This window comes from Castor canadensis, chromosome 9, assembly GCF_047511655.1.
Source record: "Castor canadensis chromosome 9, mCasCan1.hap1v2, whole genome shotgun sequence".
Classification (NCBI taxonomy): Eukaryota; Metazoa; Chordata; class Mammalia; order Rodentia; family Castoridae; genus Castor; species Castor canadensis.
Window position 1 is genome coordinate 106,661,313 of NC_133394.1, and position 22,812 is coordinate 106,684,124.

At 34.4% G+C, this 22,812-nt stretch overlaps 1 protein-coding gene across 43 annotated transcripts in view; it reads right to left on the reverse strand.

Moving 5' to 3' along the window:
• Adgrl3 (adhesion G protein-coupled receptor L3) overlaps positions 1 to 22,812 on the reverse strand; it is a 1,316,738-nt gene that overhangs the window by 982,219 nt on the left and 311,707 nt on the right. For all 43 annotated transcript variants that reach the window (XM_074042162.1, XM_074042151.1, XM_074042155.1 and 40 more), the window contains one exon: positions 9,429 to 9,642. In XM_074042162.1, coding sequence (XP_073898263.1) covers positions 9,429 to 9,642 — 214 coding nt within the window. The remainder of the gene's footprint in view (positions 1 to 9,428; positions 9,643 to 22,812) is intronic.

Here is a 22,812-nt window from a genome sequence, read left to right on the forward strand (position 1 = left end):
AAACACGACAAATGTCCAGGTGAATCTATCATACTAACTCCTCTCTTGAAGTTCTTCTAGTTTAATTTTGCTGAATTTGTTTGGCAATACACTTATTAAGGAATCTTAGTTACCAGGAACACTGCCACATGAAAACAAATCACTGAAAACAGAAGTGTATTAGAAAAACTGCAACTCAAAGGTTCTCAAACTCTGTCTCTGCATGATTGACTCTTTTTAAAAGAAAATTGAAATCAATGATAAATTAACATTAAAAAATATTTTTCTATTGTAAGTACTTATAAATTTAGTTCTTCCACATTTCTGTGTTTAGAATAATATAATGGAACTGTCCCTGTCCTTCTTCCCCATAATGGGTTACTTAATCATTGAAAAATAAACTGACCAAAGTTTCTATTAGTCATTTTAGTTTTAGTTTTAAACAGAGTTGCATAATTTTATGAAAGATTAAAATGTATAAGTGTCCAGGCAGAAAATAACTTTAGTAATTTTCAGATTACAATGGATCTAATTGTGATTTGGCTCTGAATTAGCAGGAACCACTGCATAGCAAATTTTTTTTTATTCATATGTGCATACAATGTTTGGGTCATATCTCCCCCCTTCCCCCACCTCCTCCCTTAACCCTCCTTGCCCGCCCTCTCCCCCACACCCCCTCGCTACCAGGCAGAAATTATTTTGCCCTCATCTCTAATTTTGTTGAAGAGAGAGTATAAATAATAATAGGGAGGACCAAGGGTTTTTGCTAGTTGAGATAAGGATAGCTACACAGGGAGTTGACTCGCATTGATTTCCTTTGCATGTGTGTTACCTTCTAAATTAATTCTTCTTGAACTAACCTTTTCTCTAGTTCCTGGTTCCCTTCTCCTATTGGCCTCTGTCATTTTAAAGTATCGGCATTAATTTCTCTGCACTGAGGACAACAATTGCTAGCCAGTTTTTTGGGTATCTTACCTATCCTCATACCTCCCTTGTGTAGCCTCACTTTATCATGTGATCAAAGTCCAATTCCCCTTGTTGTGTTTGCCCTTGATCTAATGTCCGCATATGAGGGACAACATATGATTTTTTGGTCTTTTGGGCCAGGCTAACCACACTCAGAATTATGTTCTCCAGTTCCATCCATTTACTTGCGAATGATAATATTTCATTCTTCTTCATGGCTGCATAAAATTCCATTGTGTATAAATACCACATTATCTTGATCCATTTGTCAGTAGTGGGGCATCTTGGCTGTTTCCATAGGTTGGCTATTGTAAATAGTGCTGCAATAAACATGGGTGTGCAGGTACCTTTGGAGTAACCTGTGTCACATCCTTTTGGGTATATCCCCAAGAGTGGTATTGCTGGATCATATGGTAGATCTATGTTTAGATTTTTAAGGAGCCTCCAAATTTTTTTCCAATGTGGTTGTACTGGTTTGCATTCCTACCAGCATGTAAAAGGGTTCCTTTTTCCCCACATCCTCACCAACACCTGTTGTTAGTGGTGTTGCTAATGATGGCAATTCTAACAAGGGTGAGGTGGAATCTTAGTGAGATTTTAATTTGCATTTCCTGTATTGCTAGAGATAGTGAACATTTTTTCATGTGTTTTTTGGCCATTTGAATTTCTACTTTTGAGAAAGTTCTGTTTAGTTCACTTGCCTATTTCTTTACTGCTTCATTAATTTTGGGAGAATTTAGTTTTTTGAGTTCCCTATATATTCTGGTTAACAGTCCTCTGTCTGATGTGTAGCTGGCAAATATTTTCTCCCACATGTGGGTGGTCTCTTCAGTTTAGAGACCATTTCTTTTGTTGAGCAGAAGCTTTTTAGTTTTATGAAGTCCCATTTATCTATGCTATCTCTTAGTTGCTGAGCTACTGGGGTTCCATTGAGAAAGTCCTTGCCTATACATATTAGTTCCAAAGTATTTCCTACCCTTTCCTGTATGAACTTTAGAGTTTGGGGTCTGATATTAAGATCCTTGATCCATTTTGAGTTAATATTGGCATAGGGTGATAAACATGGTTCTAGTTTCAGGTTTTTGCAGACTGCTAACCAGTTTTCCCAGAAGTTTTTGTTGAAGAGGCTGTCTTTTTCTCCATCATACATCTTTAGCCCCTTTGTCAAAAATAAGTTGGTTGTAGTTGTGTGGCTTCATATCTGGGTCCTCTATTCTGTTCCACTGGTCTTCATGTCTGTTTTTGTGCCAGTACCATGCTGTTTTTATTGCTATTGTTTTGTAATATAGTTTGAAGTCAGGTATTGTGATACCTCCAGTATTGTTCTTTCGACTGAGTATTGCCTTGGCTATTCATGGCCTCTTGTGTTTCCATATAAATTTCACGGTAGATTTTTCAATCCCTTTGATGAATGTCATTGGGATTTTGATGGGATTGCATTAAACATGTAGATTGCTTTTGGGAGTATAGACATTGTTACTATGTTGATTCTACCAATCCATGAGCATGGGAGATCTCTCCACTTTCTATAGTCTTCCTCAATCTCTTTCTTCAGAAGTTTATAGTTTTCCTTGTACAGGTCATTCACATCCTTTGTTAAGTTTATACCTAGGTATTTGATTTTTTTTGAGGCTGTTGTAAATGGAATTGTTTTCATATATTCTTTCTCAGTTTGTTCATTATTAATGTATAGAAATGCTAATGATTTTTCTATGTTGATTTTATATCCTGCTACCTTGCTATAGCTATTGATGATGTCTAGAAGCTTCTGAGTAGAGTTTTTTGGGTCTTTAAGGTATAGGATCATGTCATCTGCAAATAGGGGTATTTTGACAGTTTCTTTACCTATTTGTATTCCTTTCATTCCTTCTTCTTGCCTAATTGCTCTGGCTAGGAATTCCAGTACTATGTTGAATAGGAGTGGAGATAGTGGGCATCCTTGTCTGGTTCCTGATTTTAGAGGGAATGGTTTCAGTTTTTCACTGTTAAGTATAATGCTGGCTGTAGGTTTGTCATATATAGCTTTTATAATGTTCAGGTACTTTCCTTCTATTAGCACAGACATTCTTTACAAAAATAATTCACTCACTGAAAAAGTACACATGGTTTTAAAACAAATAGAATGAGTAGTGTGTAATGTAAAAATAATACAGCTAAGTAAAAAATTTAAAAATAATTATGGTTGGACATAGTTTGTGTGTATCCCTTATTGTTGAAAGCCCTGGTTCTCAGGAGCTGGAGGGAAGTTTTATGACCTTTAGAGGGTGGGGCTTAGTGGATGGTGACTAGGGCCTTGATGGTGTTGCCCTCAGGAAGTATTAATGTAGTTCTTGTAGGACCTCAAGTTCTCCTGAGTGTGAATTATTATGAAGTGAGGCCACCCTATACATTTCCCCCCTTCTGTACATAGCTGGTTCCCATTTCATTCCTACCATGTTGCAATATAGATAGGGAGTGTCTGGACCCTCAAGTATCAGTATTGGGGGCCAGATAAGCTCTTTCTTTATAGTATCTAGCCTTAGGTATTTTGTTATGGCAACAAGAAAATGGATTAATACATTGCCAAAACATCAATTATTCTGCCTTTTTGTGAGTTCTTCAACTCTTGAAACTTTTCAGAATCCCTGTGATCATTAGCGTATGTAGGCTACATGTACCAATATCTATCATATTAGAAATTATATCTGAGAAACATTTAGAAACATGATGCAGCTATTGTCAGTCCCTGCTAAGGTACTAGCATTTACCTAGCATTGCTTTTGCACTATCTGTGCCTATGTCAAAATAATGAATAAGGCAAGTGGTATGTCAGTATTACTATAAAGATAATTTTAACTAGTGGACCTCCCAAAAGGGATTCTAAGTTTCTATGAACTGTGTTTCCAGTGTGGCTGCACGTTTTTCTCCTGGCCAAAGAAAAGCCACCATAATGCCCTTTAGTGTTCACCTTACACTCTCAAAAACATTCATATTGCTTGTTAAAATTTTGAATTTAGAACTACATATATGTAACATGCAATTTCTTTCAAAATCCGACTAATAACAAGGAGCACTTGAAAACAATTGAGTAGATTGATAAAAATGTGTTCTAAGAACCAAAAGAGACTAAAATATTAGAAGAGAAAAGCTAAACATACTGACAGTGACGTCCTAATGTCCATGTCTTCTCCCTTTGGGCTTTGGAATGGAAACCGTCTTCTCTACTTCTTTCCTTTTTCTTTCTTGTTTAAACAAACATGCATGCAAATAGTAACCCTTCAGCAATGTGTTGTGTATTACAGGTTCTATGCCCAGCTGTTCTTTTAATGCAAAGAACATGGATTCAAAGGAAAAGTCCCTACCACAAGGAACTTTTCCTGATTTGTTACAATATATAAGAGAACTCTAGGCAAAATGTAATGAGTTTGTCAAAGGAGCCAAGGAGAGTGTGTGAGCTGAAAAATGCATGTGTGCACCCACAGTTACTGCAGAGCACTTATGAGGCTATCTACACACAAAAAGTGCCACTGGCATTTCTTCCTATACTCTCATTGAAAACTTGTTAGCTTCACCAGGAATGAATACAACAGAAACCAAAATCTTTCAGCAAGCTGTAAAATCCCCTGCAGTGCTGCTGATATAAACTGAAATATAACTTTTCAGAAAGGTGAGAAACAATCTTCTCTCTCATTCTTTCTCTCTATCCCCCTAATATCATGTTTCTGATATGATCATAACATGTGAAAATATAACACTATTAAAACTAAAACAAAATTTTAGATCTCTCATTGAAGTAGAAAAAAATTCTTACTTTATGCTTTTAACATCTCTATTTGTTTAAAAAACTTAAATGAAAGACTGTTTTAAAGTTGAGATTCATGATCTTTGATTCTATGAAAATTCAAAATGCAAGTGACAAATTTATGTCCATCTCTCCAGAAATAACTGCTAATAATTCTGTTATGGTGTCCCCCCTGAATAGCTCAATAAATTAAACTTGATTGCAAATATTCTTTTTTATAGTTTAAAATCATGCATTGAGGGTAACATATAAACAGAAAATAAGTTAAGACATTACATGTGGTGGGGAAGGAGATAGGGAGACAGGAATTAACAGTAATTAGTCTGGAGAATCTTATTGCACTGATAGAAATATGGTGAAACTGATTTATTGTGGTGGCTGTATCCCTTGGTAAATTTATTAGAAAATCATTGTGCACCTGAAATGAGTGAAAGACATGGTATATAAAAATGCTTTAGCAAAGTTGTAAAAATCTGACTCCACTGAGTGAGAGAAACCAGAAAAAAACCCAAGTATATCCTATATAAAACCATTTATTTAAATTTCAAAATGGACAAAACTAATTTATTCTGTGTGAAGTCAGAACAGGGGCAATCCTTGGGGTGGAGGTAAGGCTGATGCATAGCACAAGAGGCACTTCTCAATGAGATGAGTGTGCCTTGCTGTGAGTTCTATGAATGAACTTGGTCTGAAAATACACTGAGTTGCACACATCCAACATGTACAGTTTTCCATAGGCACATTATATCTCAATAAAAATTACACATATATCTGTATATATATGTATTCACAAATGCTTATTTAATTTGAAAAAATATATATATGGGCCACATGTTAAAATGTATCACAAAAAGCTGGCCAGAAGTTATCACTATATGTTATATTCAAATTTCTCACATTCAGATGTAATTTTTGTCCAATTTATAAGAAGGACTCCAACACAAGTTTTGTTTTTTAAACAAGGAAATTTACTGAACAGTACCAAAGTTTTTTGAGATCATGTATACCTGACCTACAAGAGGCTTTTGAGAGGAAGAGGGTATGAGCCCTAGTATAAGCACATATGGAAGAGGATTCAGAGTGACATCAATAGCAGAATGCCAATCACTTTGAAGTCATGACGAGAAAGCATAAGTGAAGGGTTATAGCAAGGAGGCTGTTCACTCAAGTTCTCTTTTAGTGTTTTCCACTTATACACTTAGCATCTTACTGGTTTCTTTATGCTCCACGTACTTTAAGGTGTTCAGATCCTGACCCAGTCTCTTGCTAGAAGTACACATTTAAAAACACATTAGTATAAGATACTTTCTATTATACATACCATTACAATTTCAGTTTTAAGCTAAAAATAGAACTGCCATATCATCCAGCAATACCACTCCTAGGGGAGGTCACATAGGAGAGGGGAGGGTACAAGAAGGAAATTAAGAAGGTGAATATGGTTAATGTACTATGTATATAGGAATGAATACAGAATTTTTAAACTGGTTGAAACCACCATAAGAAAAGGACTACGATAGAAAGATGAAAAGTAGAGGAGATGAATCAATTCAGGTTGTAATATATATATATATATATATATATATATATATATATATATATGTCACAAGGAAACTCCCCATACAGCTATCTTAAACAAAAATGTCAGTATTTTTCTTTTCTCTTGTACAAAATAGGAGAACAGGAGGGAAGAACAGGTCTGGGGAACAGTGGGGGAAGGCAGTAATTGATACCACTGGGAGGCGAGGTGGTGGGGAAAGGATGTAGGAGGGTGAATGCCATGCAAATACTGTGTATGCATGTATGCAAAATATAAGACTGATATCTGTTGAAACTATTCCAGTAATAGTGGTGGGGGGTGCAGAATAAAGGAGAACAGTGGGGGAGGGGTGAATTGAGGTATGATATATTTGATACATTATAAGAACTTTTGTAAATGTCACGATGTACCCCCACCCAGCACAATTGAAAAAAAGAATTGCAGTTTTAATGCATTAATCTACTTAAGCTGCCCATACCATTCACAGTGTGATATATCCACATCACAGTTATCAACTATTATTACTTACCCTGCCCTGGTGGCCCCACAGTGTAGCTAAGCTAATAATAAAGCAGCAGGTGTGGCCTGGGCCATTCCACAAGATGGATGTGATTTCTTCTCTCCAAGAGCCAAACAACACTGCTTTTGGACAAGTGTAAATGTAGTACTTCTTAACAGTTCCAATGCAAGTGAGGAACTTCCTTCCATGAAGAACGAAGCTCAGTGATTTCTGTGAACTGACAGGTCTTACTGAGTGAGGAGGGCTCACTCACAGGACTTAGCACGGTCCTGCAAGCATCGTCACCCTGCAGACCTGCCTCGATGTGTAGGTATCCCATGCTATTTTTTAAAAGCATTATAAGATTAAGGGCTTATTTTGGATGTCCTTACTAATATCAATGAAAAGATTAAAACAATTTTAATGAAAATCTTACAGAGATCAAAGAGCTAATGAAGTTAATACTTCTGCTATATTTAACTGAAAACCTAATCAGGGAAAAGCAGAATTTCCTCCTCAAACTACACCCCAAAGAAATGCTAAAAGAAATCCTTTGTTTGGTTGTCTGATTGAAATAAATAAAAACAATTTAGTCATAGTGCCTATTCAGTGCCACTCTGCTTCTCAGAGAACATTACAAATTCTTCATAACAAGATATAACCAAACTGTTATCAAGTAGAATCCTTAATTTTAATTTTGTTGTTGTTGTTATTGTTAGTGGGGATTGAACTCAGGGCCTTCTGCTGAGGCCCTCTACCACAAGAGCCACATCCCCAGTCTCTTTTGCTTTTAGTTTGTTTTTCAGACAGAGTCTCTCACTTTTGTCCAGACAGCAGGCCTCAAACCTCAATTCTCCTAACTCCATCTCCTTAGTATTTGGAATTATAGATGTGTGCCACCATGCCCAGCTACCTAACTTAAAAATCTTGTCTCATTAACATGTATTTTAGCTTAACACATCATTTTAGAAATAGACAAATTTCTTTGATATGCATAAAGTCCATTGTCCTTCAAGCATATTTCAGATGGTTCAATCATCAAACACCTGGCATGTTATAATTTACATTAATAATTTATACAATAAATTATATTGACACAATAAATTGATATTGACTGTCAATTCATTAATCACACAAAAAATGCTTATTGGATTTTAAATATCAAAAAGGCAAATGATTTTTTAAAAAGTGAAGATTTTCTTAAGTACAAAAAAGATAGTCCTAGCTGGGTACCAGTGCTCACACCTGTAATTCTAACTACTTGGGAGGCTGAGATAGAGAGGATTTTGGTTCGAGGCCAGCCTTGGTAAATAGTTTTTTACCTCGTCTCCAAAATAACCAGAGCAAAATGGACTGGACGTGTGGCTCAAGCAGTAGGGCACCTGCTTTTAAATCACTAAGTCCTGAGTTCAAACCCCAGTTCTACCAAAAATAAAAATAAAATAAAATAAACAGTCCTTCGAATTCGTTGTATTTAAGTCTGCTGTTGTTATTTGTGTGTTTTTGTGCTGAGGATTGAACACAAGCCTTTCCACATGCTATTATACTAGTTTGGTCTACAATTTGTTTAGCTTTATAAATGCAATAGTTTTCCTTATATTTTTTGAGCCTCTTAAATAACAGAAGGATAAGACTCGTTTAGCCACGTGCAATGGCACACGATGTAATCCCAGCACTCAGGAGGCAGAAGGCAGGAAGATCTTGAGTTCAAGATCTATGCAGCCTGAGCTACACAGAAAAACCCTATCTCAAAAAAACTAAGGCGTGGGGGTGTACATCAGTGGTACAGTGCTTACCCAGCATGTGCACGGTCCTGGGTTTGGTCCCTAGCACTACAGAGAAAGAACAAAAAGAAGTAGAAAGAAAGAAAAAAGAAAAGCCTGAATAAAAATTCTTGTGGAAAAAGTCAGTTTACTCAACTAGGTAAAATAAATTCACTAAATAAATCCTTTGAATAATTATTTAAAAATTACTCTGGGGACAAGTAGTCAGAAAATATGAGGGACTTATAATAAGCGAATGACTTCACTGATTTCTGAGAAAGCATAGTAATAGTGAAGGAATACTTAAAAGGCACATGATTTACTTAATTTGTCAGGACATTTTAATAAAATTTAAACCTTATATAGTATGGATTACTATTGACCAATCTCTTTATAATCAAAGGTCTTTTCTTTTCCAGTGATATTACATGGACCTTAACTTGTATTATTCAGTAAGTAGTTTCAAATGTATTAGATTTTATATACTACAAAACTAATGATTGTTTTTCACAGCCAAATAATGTTTTGCTATATTATAATTAATGATTACAAAAATTGCGTATTAATCTATTTCCTCTTTTTCTCTACACAATTAGGAAATTACTATTTCTTCAATTTTTAGAGCAAATTCTTATTTTGTAAGTTGTGAAAAATAATTTAGTCTCTCATATATGAATCCAGGTCCAGAGAACATTATGGAAAAAAAACAACATCCAGATTGCACCATGAAATTTACTAAGTAATGTAATACATTTTTAAGGAGCAATTTGAAATTTCTGACACTAGCATTTTGGTGATATTGAAAACTTTCAAATTATCCTAAGCTGCACAACACTGTGTTCTTACCCATACTCAATTCATCATAGAGCTCCACGATGAGGGTTTATATACTCATCATACCTTTGAGACATAATCTTGTAGGCATCTGGCAGATAACATCGGATGTTCTCCATCTGAGCAGGGTCAGAATCACAGATTTTGTCGTCAGTCCTGCCGTAGTTGGCACTTTCGATCATGATGACGTCGGTCCCTGGACAGCGCAGCTCTATGGGGTAGCTCTCACAGGACAGCTCTCTGCGGACCACGGCCATCGGGATGGGGGCGCGGCTGAACGCTGCCGGGGAAGAGGAGGAGAAGACCTCTTCGTTAGGACATAGGGAAGCCATGTGTTTGCTTTTCCGGTGTTTAGGGTAAATTGGTACAGGGCATAAAGCAATTATGATTCATAATTTTAGCTAAAATAGGATATTTCTCTTTTCAGCAACATTACGGGTTATGTTTTCCCCCAAAATCAACAATAACAGTGATTTCTTAAAAACGTCATCACATTCTTTTTCTTACAGTTGAAAAAAGCACTCTGGGTTTTTTAGTGAAACCTTTTGTGTGTGAGGTGAAGACTACACAGAATTGACAGGTGTCCAGTGCCTATTCCTCAGCTACTCAGGAGGTTAAGGCAGGGGGATCCTGAGTCCAAGGTCAACCTGGGCAAACAGCATAGAGCCCAGTCTCAGAAAGTAAACGGCCACATAAGGCTGGAGGTGTGGCTCAAGTGGTAGACTGCCAATCCAGCACGCCTGAAGCCCTGAGTTCAAACCTCCAGCACTGCAAAAAAAAAAAAAAGGAAAAAGACCACATAGAAATACCATCTACTTAATAGAGCAAGATACTGAGGTAATTTCAAGGGTGTTTCTTTCTTTCCTGTTTCTATGGAAAGTCGGCAAAAATTTGCACTGTTGTTGATTTTAAAGATACTTATCTAAGTAAAGTGGTCTACTTCAATTTTAAAACATAATTTTATTATTTTAAGCAATAATTAACATAACCAGTATACTTTATGAGTTAATCATAGAAATAATACATGTTCTGTATTTAAGAAAATAGAGATTTATATGCAGAAAAACTGTATCTTCCTTTACCTTCCTCCCCACATCCTTCTCCTTGTCAGGAGGTAAACAGATTAACAATGTGGAGACGTTCCTACACAAATACAAACATTACGTGACCGCCCACTCGGTTTATTTTACACAGGTGAATTTCACTCTGATGGTGCCATACACATATTGTCTGATACCGTGAATACTTTATTTAATACTTTAATGATATATGATAGAAATCTTTTCACTTCAGGACATTGATTCCTTTATTTTTAACAGGTACATCATATACGGTATATATGATTAATTTGTCCTATTTTCATAGGCATTTATGTAATTCTCACTTTTTATTTCATAATATTATAAAAACATATATAAACATCCTTGTACATTGGCTATAACAATTTGGAAAAATATTATTATACAAATACATTTATGGTAAAAGGGGGAAAACATTTCAAATTTCGCTAACATCAACTGATTGAAATAACAATAAAAAATACTTTTCTTCTCAAAATTAAATATCAATTCCTTTAATTTTGCTAATTTGATAGATGAAGATTGGTACAATATCTTTATTTTAACTTACCACTTTATTTGTATGATGGAGTATATTTAAATTTTTTTAGGGTATAAGGATGAATTGCTTGTTCATCCTTATAGGAGGTTTGCTGTTTGGATACCAAGAAAACTAAATCTTTGTCCATTACATGTGTGCCCAGTATGAGTTCAGCTAGGTTGTTATTTCATTTTCGATGTTTGCTGAATGTATATACTTAATTTTTGTACAGTAGATGTCTATCTTTTCAGGCCAGGTTTAACATTTTCCCATTCCAATATGGTGAATATACTCAGTGCATTATTGGAAGAAAGTCAAGATTCTAATTGTTTAAAAAACTCAAGTCTTCTCGAAAAGCACATAATTGAAATTCTAAATATATGTTTACCCACTGCAAATAAGTGGATTTCCACGTTAGAGAATCGGTTATGGAGAAACATATGTGATTTGCATTGATAGTTGATTAAATCATTAATGTGTATATACATAAAATATATACTGAAATAAATACATAGAACTTTTCTTGTGTTTTTTTTTGGGGGGAGTGGTACTAGGGTTTGAACTCAGGGCCTTATGCTTGCTAGACAGGCATTCTTACCATGGGGCCACTCCACCAGTCCCTGCGGTATTTTTTTTATTAGGCATAAAATGTAAACAACAAAGGAGGATGCAAATAGGAAGATTAAATGGAAAAAGGTAAAAAGAGAAATTTTATAACTACAAACAGTTTTACATGCAATTGAGAAAAAAATTGATTTGGTTTTTAAAACATGACTATTATTTCAAAATTGAGAATGACGCAGGTTTTTAACTCATTTCTATGACATTGCCGAGAAAAGTGTGACTGTATTATAGACCTGATTTGTAACTCCTGAAAAGGTCATGTGAAGTTCTTCTGGTGGCACTGCACACTTAATTATGGTGGTTAGCATGCAACATCTTGTTCTCTCTCTCTCTCTCTCTCTCTCTCTCTCTCTGAAGAAGAATCTAGTACATCCACAACATCAATCAAAGAGTTAACAAAACTCGAGGTTGGATGAGATGTTATTTTTTAAAGTTTGTTCTTAAGTCGACATTTTGGCAGACTTTTCTCACAAGAGAGAGACACTGAAATTCCACTGCTCTGAAAATAAAATATACTTGTTTATCATTCAGAAATTGTATGGAATTTTAAACATTAAGCCCTTTTTAATACTAAGATTTTATTTTCATTGTTAAAGGCATTTTAGTGAATGTATTTAAGTTTTAAATAGGGGATAATTAAGTAATAAAAATGTTCCAATTCAGTAATCCAAACTCATGATTTGTCTATTTAAATAGAATCACAGAGGTGTTTTCGTTTTCACAAAAGTCCCTAAAATCATAATTTTAGACTGTTTTATACTTTCATAGTAAATTTTGTTAAAAGAGTCTTATCTTTGGTATAGCCATTTAAGAAAAATCACTTTGAAAAGCTCCCAAACATTGAAATCATCTAGCTAAATTATGTTGACGTAACCAATTAAGTTAAAAAATGTTAATTTATAAAGAAACACCACATACGCAAATCATACTGTCAAAGCATTTGTTTCACTAAGTGGACAATTTGGCTGATTAAACTCATCAGTCAATTTTGTCAAAACATTGGCATAGTTTTAATCTGGGTCTTCACTGTCAAAAATATTATTTAGAACCAGACACTACAACCAGATGCAAAGTCAACTAAAATGTCCAGGTCCAAATTTTCATGTAACTCTTCCGAATCTGTAAGAATGATTCAAACGTTATGTGTACTGTAATGTTTACAGATCTCCAGAGTAGTGTTTTGTGGAAACTTTCTTCCACTTAACATCTACCTGCATTTTTTTCAGTGACCTAGTGACAAATCTCACTCCACAAATTACGGAGGCTTTGTTTAAAGGAATATATTTCTGTAAACTATAATATATCCAATGTATCTAATTAGCTATTTATATTAGTTTTAATTACATTGCTGAATGTTTTCACCAGCAACCATGTCTGAAGGCAGGAAAACTGTGTAATTTAAAAATAAGAAAACATTCAATGAATATGATGTTACCAATGTAATAGCTTTGGTTACAAGCTACATAGTTATAGATAGAGACATGAGTACCTGAAAGAGGACACATTTCTACTGTATTGGCAATGACTTTGGAAAATACTTCATTACCAAAATTCTGCCATAAAGAAAACATTACCAATTCTAAGTTTCAGCAGAGTCTTTGACCCAATTTTCTTAAATATGTATATTTTGTCTCTGCTATTTTCATGCCAACTCATTTATTTAAGTTATGAAAATGTGCTCTGAAAATCTCGTCCCAAATTATTGGCAATAAAAATAACATTGGAAACCCAATGAAATAGCAACCCATCATCTACTTTCTTTAAAAGTATGTCTGCTAAAAGTAGGCTTCTAGTACACTGAATTTCAACAAGTCTGTTTCAACAAAGAATGAAAGTAGTTTAAATGATATCTCACTATTTAATTAAGAGTCACACGAGGACAATTAAACCTGACACCACAATTAAACCTGACACCCTGAAATAGTACCAAAGGCAATTATGTTCTGAGGTCAAAAAGAAATGCATGAAATATAGATGGCTTCAGATAATATTTTGAAATCATAAGAAAATAGTTCTTAGTGGAACATTATAAAACAATTAATGCCCAGTTATTTTTCTGACCTACTTCTTGTAGACACGTATGGAATTTATCCACATGGAGAGTGCTTACAATGTAGCAAGTATTTGACTAAATGAATTCAACTACACTTGGTATACATTTTCAACCTTTAGTAAATTATATTCCACATTTTCTTCCAATTAAAATCATGAGGAAGAAATTTCCAAAATTGTGTCAAATTTCACATATCACAATTTTCCTTGACTTCCAAATGTCAAAAACTCCACTGGCTATTCGAGATTCTTTTAAGAATAAGAATTATGGTTTTATGATAAACAAGAATCAAATAAAAATTTATGCAATTCAAAATACATTCTTCAAAAAAGGTATGCCAATTTAATTCTAGATTCATAGAGATCACCTACAATATGGCTGCTGGGAACTTTCAAACATAAGACATGGGTATTGTCTAAACTCTCTCCATGTTAAGTATTATCTCAGTGTTGGGTGGTCCTATATAGGAGGGAGGTCCAAGATTCTGCACAAGGAGATTCAGAGATACCACATGAAAGCAAGAAAATGAAAAAAAGTTCATGTGAGAATGACAAAGTCTCAAATGGCAAGAGGTGGTATTTGTGATTATTAAAACCAAAAGTTGCAGGATAATAACAAAATGAGTGTAGGACAGTGCCCAGCAGTGGATCCACCACTCAGAGAATCTACCTGAGAATTTCCCTGTTGACCTGGGTCCCCAAAACCCTACAGGTGGAGAAGCAATGCATATGCTCCTTGATAAAGGCTTAAAATCTCATAAAGCACAATGAATTGTGGATCAGAGAAAAAGTACTTTAAGAATTTCAAGAAAATGTAGTTTTGAAACCAACATGTTTAGGGCTCTGAAAAAAAGATGTCTTCAATGAAGCAGATTTGAGTTGGCCCCAAAGACAAAACAATATAGATGTATGTAGGAGAGTGGACAGCAAAATATTTCGAGCAGAAAACCTGAGTAAATTAAAACAGATAATCAGATTCAGAATGCAGCCACTTCTTTTTTCTTTTTCTTATGTGTGCACGATGCTAGAGTTTAAACTCAGGGCTTGCTGTTTGCTAGGCAATCCCCCTTGAGGCACACTTCCAGCCCTTTTTGCTTGCAAGTTATTTTCAGAGAGGGTCTCATGCCTTTTGCCAAGGCCAGCCTCAGACCTTGATCCTCCTACCTCTGCCTTCTATGTAGCTGGGATTACAAGTATAAGCCACCACATCTAACATAGTCTAAATTTTCTTAAGGTGGCATAATACATAATAAGAGAAATATTAATAAAATCAACCTCAAAAATCATTAGCCAACAGACTCTTTAAATACATTAAATGAAAAGTAAGAGTTTGAATTAATGAAGAAGATATTCCAATATCTTACCTTTGGTAATAGGACAACTGTAATTGCTAACATTTTTTTATTAAATAGTTTTCAAGTCCTAGTGCTTTAAAAGTATCACTTTATATCAAATTCCTAACATTAAAAGGTTAGCAATATTAGCATCCCTACTGATCATAAAAAAGATAAGAAGAGGAGGCATGAACTAAGAAACTATGGAGGGAAGGGACAGGGGAAGGTACAATAGCTTCCCTGAGTGTCACAGTAACTGTGGAAGGACTTTCAGGAAATGCACGAGAACACAGGAGAAAGCAGCAATATAAAGACAGCAGATTCTTTTTCCTCAGTGAACTTAACTCCTGAATATGAAATGGAAGTTAAACATTTTCTTTACAGTGTCTGGCAAGGGCTTTTCTCCCTTTCTCTTTTTTAAGCACACAAAACATGGGATTAGGGGAGTGTCTCAGTGGTACAGAGTTTGCTTAGCAATCTTGAGATTCTGGGTTCAAATCTGAGCACTGCTAAAAGCAAAACAAACAAAAAATGCAAAACAAGGTACTGATATTACTATTAGAATTGCAAGAGTTTTTTCATAACACTTTGGTATTATATCATACAGATTAATATGAAGATTTTCTTTGTGGAAAAATGTACTGTAGTAAGTTGGAATGTCTCTAACTTTAAAATATGACATTCGTTCTGATATGTAGTCATTATACTTTTATAGCAGTATCAAAATACACAATTTTCCTTATTGCAAATCAGCAAATTTAAAGTTTATGTTATTCTTATGGTGAAATCAAGAATATTTGTATTCATGCAAATTTAAAAGAAGAAACATAAAGGAAATTTAGTGACAGATAAATATAAATTTTAAATAAACACCAGTCACATTTAAAATTATGCAATATTTTAATTGTAAAAGAAAGCAAGGGAGTTGCAAGACAGCAAAATAATGCTTAGCAACCCTGCCAATGCTATTCAGAATGCACAAGTAGCTTCTTTCTTTCCTTCCTTTCCTTCTTCCTTTTCCCTGCCCACCTTTCCCTACCTCAAAGACACACACACAGTCACACACACTCATGCACATTCACACACACTTAACACAGGCTAACATACTCTTACACTCACACAGTCACATACTCACAAACACACACACTCACAAGCAGAACCACTCACACACATTCTCATACAGTATCCACTGGGAATCATAAGGAGCTTTCAGTGGTATTTAAATTTTTTATTTTGTTTTGTTTTATCCTTCAGGAAATTAATGCTAAGGCATCTCTTTCTAACTCAGCAGGATAAATGTTCTGCAGTAGAGACCTTACAACATCTTTGGCAATAGCTTCAACATTTAAAAACATATAAGAGAGTTCATAAATCTATTTCCATAGACTTTATGATGGCTTTAACAGAGAAGCAAGGCCCATTATTCAGCCAGGCAGTGCTGAACTGTTGCTGATCTGTATGAGGTTAGAACCGTCAGGGGCATCCATGTTTTCTAACTGAAGTTTCCTACTACCTGTTTAAGGCAGTTGAACACTGACATTCATTATACTAGAATATATGTGCTAGAAGTCTGCAAATTGACTATGTGATTTGTGAAATCAAATGTGACTTCTTTACTTCATTAGCACTGAAACTTTTATTAGCAGTATTTTCAAACAAATACATTTTCATTAAGAAGTTACTAGACACTGAATGTTAAATGTAAACCCAGAATTAAGGATGGTGAGTCTCTGTTTAGTGATTTGGTAAAGGAGGAACGCATTAACCAACCAAATCTTCCAAGTTATGAAAGTCTAGAACATTGCTAATTCTACAAGTGTGTGACAAAAGGACTAGGTTGCTTCTTCCATAAACAGTGATGAAAAATTTTTCTTCAAAAGCAATACAAAAAAACATCAGAGTGAGAGAGACTTATCTGAATGGCAACCATTAATCCCAGGAAATAATAAGATAATAACCATTTTTTTTAAAACACCAAACCAACAAAACCTCACGGCACACACTAATTATAGTCACCGCCACATGTTCTCTCTCATATGTGGAATACAGACCTAAAACAAATGCAGCAATATTATGAAAAACAGGTCACACTAAGGGGAGTTCAAACAAGAGAGGGGGAGGGCAAAAGAATAGGTGTTGGTATCAGTGGGAGGAGGAGAGAGGAGGTGAAGAAAGGGCATGGGAGGGTGAACATAGTACAAATACTGTGTACATGTGTATGTAAATGGAAAAATGATATATGTTGAAACTATTCCAGGAATAAGAGGAGGGGAAATAAAGGATAATGGTAGAGGAGGTGAATTCACATATGATATATTATAAGAACCTTTGTAAATGCAACAATGTACCCCGACCCAGCACAATAAATTATATATATATAATATTCTGAACAGAAGAAAAAAACAACTCTCACACTTAACTTCCTAAAGTCTTATGAACTGACAGCAAAAAAACCACATTAAAATATCATAGAAAATGGGTGATACCCCCTCCTTAAAGCTCAGAAAGGCTATGCAAATTTCAGGCATGACTCATCTATCATTACTGTGGGGTACCTGGTTTCTCAGTCTTCTCACCTGCCACTACCACCCACCCCAATTATGCCAGCAGACTCAGGCAAGGTTGTACATGTCGGACCCTCTTACTCTTCTTACAAGACTAAATACTAATGTAGTACTTACTAATGTAGTAAATGCTAATGTACTTAGGTAGTAATGTAGAAATGGGGCTGAGGAAGGGTCACAGAAACTCAAATGACAGCTTCTCACAGATCAGGGGCAAAAAAAAAAAAAAGAAAATGGGTGATAAAGGCTCTACACCAAGGACTATTTATATATGCAAAACCTGTCATGAAATGACACAATGCACATAAAGCACTCTATTATATAATCTATTATATGATACTTTATCAGGGCCAAAAAGAAAGTTTCCAGAAAAAGATTGAAATAAAAGCTACAGGGATTAGATATGTAGCTCAGTGTTGGAGCACACGTTTAACATGCATGAGGCCCTGGGTTCAATCTCCAGCACCAAAATAAGTAAAATTAAATTAAATTTCCAAATATCATCTTCAATGTTTTCTCAACTGAGAAAACAAATAATCAAACACTGGTAGTTATGAAAAAGAAACACATTTTTGAAACAATGATGTATAAATATATATTGTCATATACCTGACCAGCAAATATCAACCCATTTCCTCCTGATTAGCTTCACTTATTCAATCAACAAAAAACAATTAATCACTAGTTATGTGCCAGACACTGTCTAAGGTGGTGGATATTCACAGATCAGTAAAACATAAACTAATCACCTTATGGAACTTACAATATAGACTGGATAGAGGATAAAAATGAATGACAATCAAATATAAAAGCAATTAAGTAATCTAAAATATTCATGAGAATTATAATGGAAAAACAAAAAGAAATAAAAACTGAAGCAAAAAACAGCAGTGTTACCAATAGCTCACTTGAATTCCATGTCTGTCTTTAGTTTAACTAAAACAATGGGAATGTCCAAAATGATTTTTAAACAATAAAAAAACCCACAATTTTAAAATCTCATAAAGCATCTTTTCTTTGTTATTCAAAATGAAATATCTCTCTAAGTCTTACTAAAAATTCACAGCACTGGTATCTGAGAACATAGTATTAAAAACAGAATTTACTTGAATCAATAAGTTGTTGAAAGAAAGAGAGGAGAGCATAATTAAATTCACAAAGGCTTTCTGTGATTCATACCAAAAAAGGAAAAAGAAAAAGGGATAAGCTCTATTCCTTTTCTCACTTTGATCATGTAACTATTTTATGCAAACATATTTTTTTTAAAAAATCAACTAACATTTATGGAGATTTTCAGATATTTAATTTAATTGGTATAAAACATAAGAAATATTCTTGAAAAAAGAAGCTACAAAATGATGCTCAGCAAACATTTAATTATTAAGTTTTAAAGAGATACAATGATAAGTAATTGTGAATGATGATTACATATATTTATGAATGAAGGTTACATACTTATACCTTATTGCAATGATCCCATTTATTTAAGCTGACTTTTAAAACATATAAGATGTCAGAAGTCATATAACTGTATATGCAGAGTATCAATGCCCTAGCCATACACTAGTTAGGACGAGGGACAGAGTTTACTTATCTTGAGAATGAAAGTATTTCACTTCAAACAAACAGTTTTAAAAATAATTATTGATACTTTTCAATGTTCTTCATTTTCCTCTTTCATATCACTTTTTTGGCATTGATTTGATCTTTCAAGAAAGAGATAAATAGTTGTTAAAATCAAATATCACTCCATGATAAAATAAGAATATCTAGAATTTCTTAGTTAATATGTTTTCTCTGTGTTTGTTTTATACCTATCCCAGCCTATACCACAGTGAGTCCAACTCAGTGGATCTTTTATAGATGTTTGTCGAACACCGGTGTGTTGAAGTATTTCTCATTTACTCCTTATATACATCAATTTTAACTGAGGAGTTTCCTTGTCTAAAGAGAGATTCTAGTTCACAGATTGATGGGAAATATAAATTAGTAGATTTCTACTTCAAAGAAAAACAATTTAGTCTTATAGGAACATCAAATGTAGGAAAAACAGTAACATCAAATTAGGAGATGCAGGATTTTTTGAAGAGAAGAGTGGGAAGTATGAAGAGCTAGAAAACAGACACATGTTAACTCAATCATTCACTCCCTCCACGTGCAATACACATCCTTTTACCATATATGAAATATGTTTAGGCAGTTGGTGGATTGAAAATGAAAATAATATTGTCTCTATTATGGTAAAGACAAATTGAGATATATTTAAAAACGGTATAGTATAATGATAAAACTGAAGTCCAATTTAACTACTTCATAACTTTCATTTAGAAAAAAGTTATGAGAAAATATAACTCTTTTGAGAATACTCAAGTCTATAAATATTAGCACAAATACCAGTAATATATCTATCCCTAAACAAAAAATTTTTTGACAGTACTGTGGTTTGAATTCAGGACCTTGAATTCTAGGTAGGCACTCTACCACTTGAGCCTTGCTGTCACCCCTTTTTGCATTGGGTTAGTTTTGAGATAGCGTCTCACTTTATACCTGAGCTGGCCTGGTATAGGGTGACTCACATAACTGGAATTACTACAAATGGTTGCCGCAGGGCCCAGGTACTTGTTGAGATGAGTGCCTCATGAACTTTTTTTGCCCAGGCTGGTCTCAATCCATGATCCTCACAGTCTCTGCCTCTCAAGCAGCTAGGATTGGAAGCTTACATCACCATGTCCAGCCTGTTTTGAGTTTTTTTAAAAATGTTACAAAACAGATGCTGCTGTATCTCAATACCTCCCATTACATTTGACACATTGTTGATGCTGAATTTTTATTGAATTAAGTGCCTTTATGTCTCTAGTTTTCTACAAAAATATGTACCTGAGATCATGAGATTCAATCATAAGAATTGACTCATAAATCTTATTTCAGAAATGACCCATCAATTCAGCATGAATTTCTGGCAAAAAAATGATCCATAGGAAATTCAAAATGCCAAGAACAGTTCCTTACTTGGGTGGTCTCAAAGATGAGGTCAGACTGCCAAAAAGAAACCCTGAAAACACAAAAAATTTCTACATCTGAAATAAGTCTAAATGTCTGCAGCATTTAATTTGATATGACACAAATTAATGGTATATTATATATGGGACAAACAAATTGTGACATAATGAAGTGACGTTTATGTAATCAACTTGTTGGTATATTACTGAATTTATACTTTTTTGAGAAATTACATTGCCATAAATACCACTGATCACAGAAGACATGTTATGAGCTTATTTACGATTGGGATATATATATTTCAATATATATAGTAAGCAATAGGTTCAACTACAGTCTCTTAGATAATTCATATTATCTCATAAAGTACCCTTGTAGAAAACATACACATTTAATGTTGGATTTCTATTCTCACACTACAACATCTGGGTATAATGAGTTGTAAATTTTAAGTCTAATACTATGCTATGGATAAATTAGTTCACAGAATGAAACAGAAGACCATGAGAATCAGAATGAGTCGTGGTTTTTACTGAATCACAAAATAACTCGAGGAATTTGCAGCTATGCTCACTAAAATTTAAGGTTTCTGCAGTACTTAAGATACCCTAATAAGTTTCTGTAGAGGAACCATAAACATACTGGAACAATATTTGTGTTTTTAAAGAAATGACAAATTGCATGATTACAGTGTTTTGTATGGTTTACAAGCTTGTGTATCACAACACTAAATCTATGAAGCCAAATTTTGCCAAGAAAAAGGATTTAAAAGAAGCCAACAGAATTTTCAAAACTCTTAACAAATATTATTAAAATCTTCAAAAACACACAAATAGTTCATTTGGGCAAAAATCATCTGGTGTGAATCTCTTATTATTTGTGAGTTAATACAGTTTATTTATCTATCTACTCAACCATTCATCTAACAAACAGCTGTTGAGTTTCATTATATGCCAAGAAACAAGCTTTATTCTCTGGGAGATGAATATGAATGTAATGAATATGAATGCTATGATTCCTGTCCAAAAGCTATTTATTCCCGAGCAACTTCCTCAGACTTTTAAGTAGTATTTGAACCTCCTTCATAGGAATAAAATCAATTGCAAAGCAAAGTCCAAAGCAAGTTGTAAGTGGTCAGTAATGTTATATATTTAGTATATTTTATTACTCTTAAGTACTGTTTGGTTTTTAAGTGAATATAACATATATATATAATATATATACATAGCATGAGGTGTGGCTCAAGTTAGTAGAGTGCTTACCTAGCTAGCCTAAGGCCTTAAGTTCAAACCCCAGTACCAACAACAACAAAAAATCATGTATACAAAATCACCCCAGGTAGAAGTAATGGTACGAGCAAAGGCATGGAGAACCAACAGAAGTTCCTAAGAACACGAAAGCAACCAATAAAATAACTATCTCTCTTCGTGATGTTTAAACTCTTCAGGTTCCTCAGGCCTAAGCCCTTTGATGGACTCGTTGCCTATCAATGCACCCTGTGTTGGGTATCTACAAGTGAATACAGATCTCTTGAATTTTACACTAGTTCTCAACCCATGTCATCTGTTGTGACCCTTACTCTGTCTTCACTACTTGAAGAAATTTTTTGAAATAAACTTGATTTCAGGTCCTGAAATAAAGGACCAGAACATTCTCCCCTTAATCATGAGCCACAGGTCTCTGGCATCAGCTATTTCCACATTTACGTACTTCTCCATTTGGCTTAAACTGAAATAAAAATAGAAGTAGGAAAACACGCGTTTGTTCAGAAAATGGCAAGAAATCTAGTTTGGTATACCATTACAATTATAAGACAAGGTATAATATAAATGGCCAATGAAAATATGTATTAGGTTCTTTTGAAGAAACTACTAGCATTGGTTTTTACTTCATCTAACAAATAATTATAGAGTTTCTAGATGGTCCAAAGAGCTGTAACTAAGAAAACAAACAACAGATTTCCACCTTCATGGACTTTAATTTCTAACTGAGGAAAACACAAAGTAAGTCCTAAATTCATTGTATGCCCAGTAGTGGTACTTGTTATGGTGAAATGAAGACAGAATAGACTATTAGTGTATTCCATATATGGGATAGGGTGATCCCTCAAGATAAGAAATTTGTATCATGGAGTGTGGACTTGATTTGGTTCTAACTACATCATGGGAAGAATATATGCCCTGAGATGAGCAAGACAGATTTGAGAGAATTTAGAGAGAAACAAAGAACGAAAGAATAACAAGATAATAATTGTAATCATCCAGATAAGAGGAAATG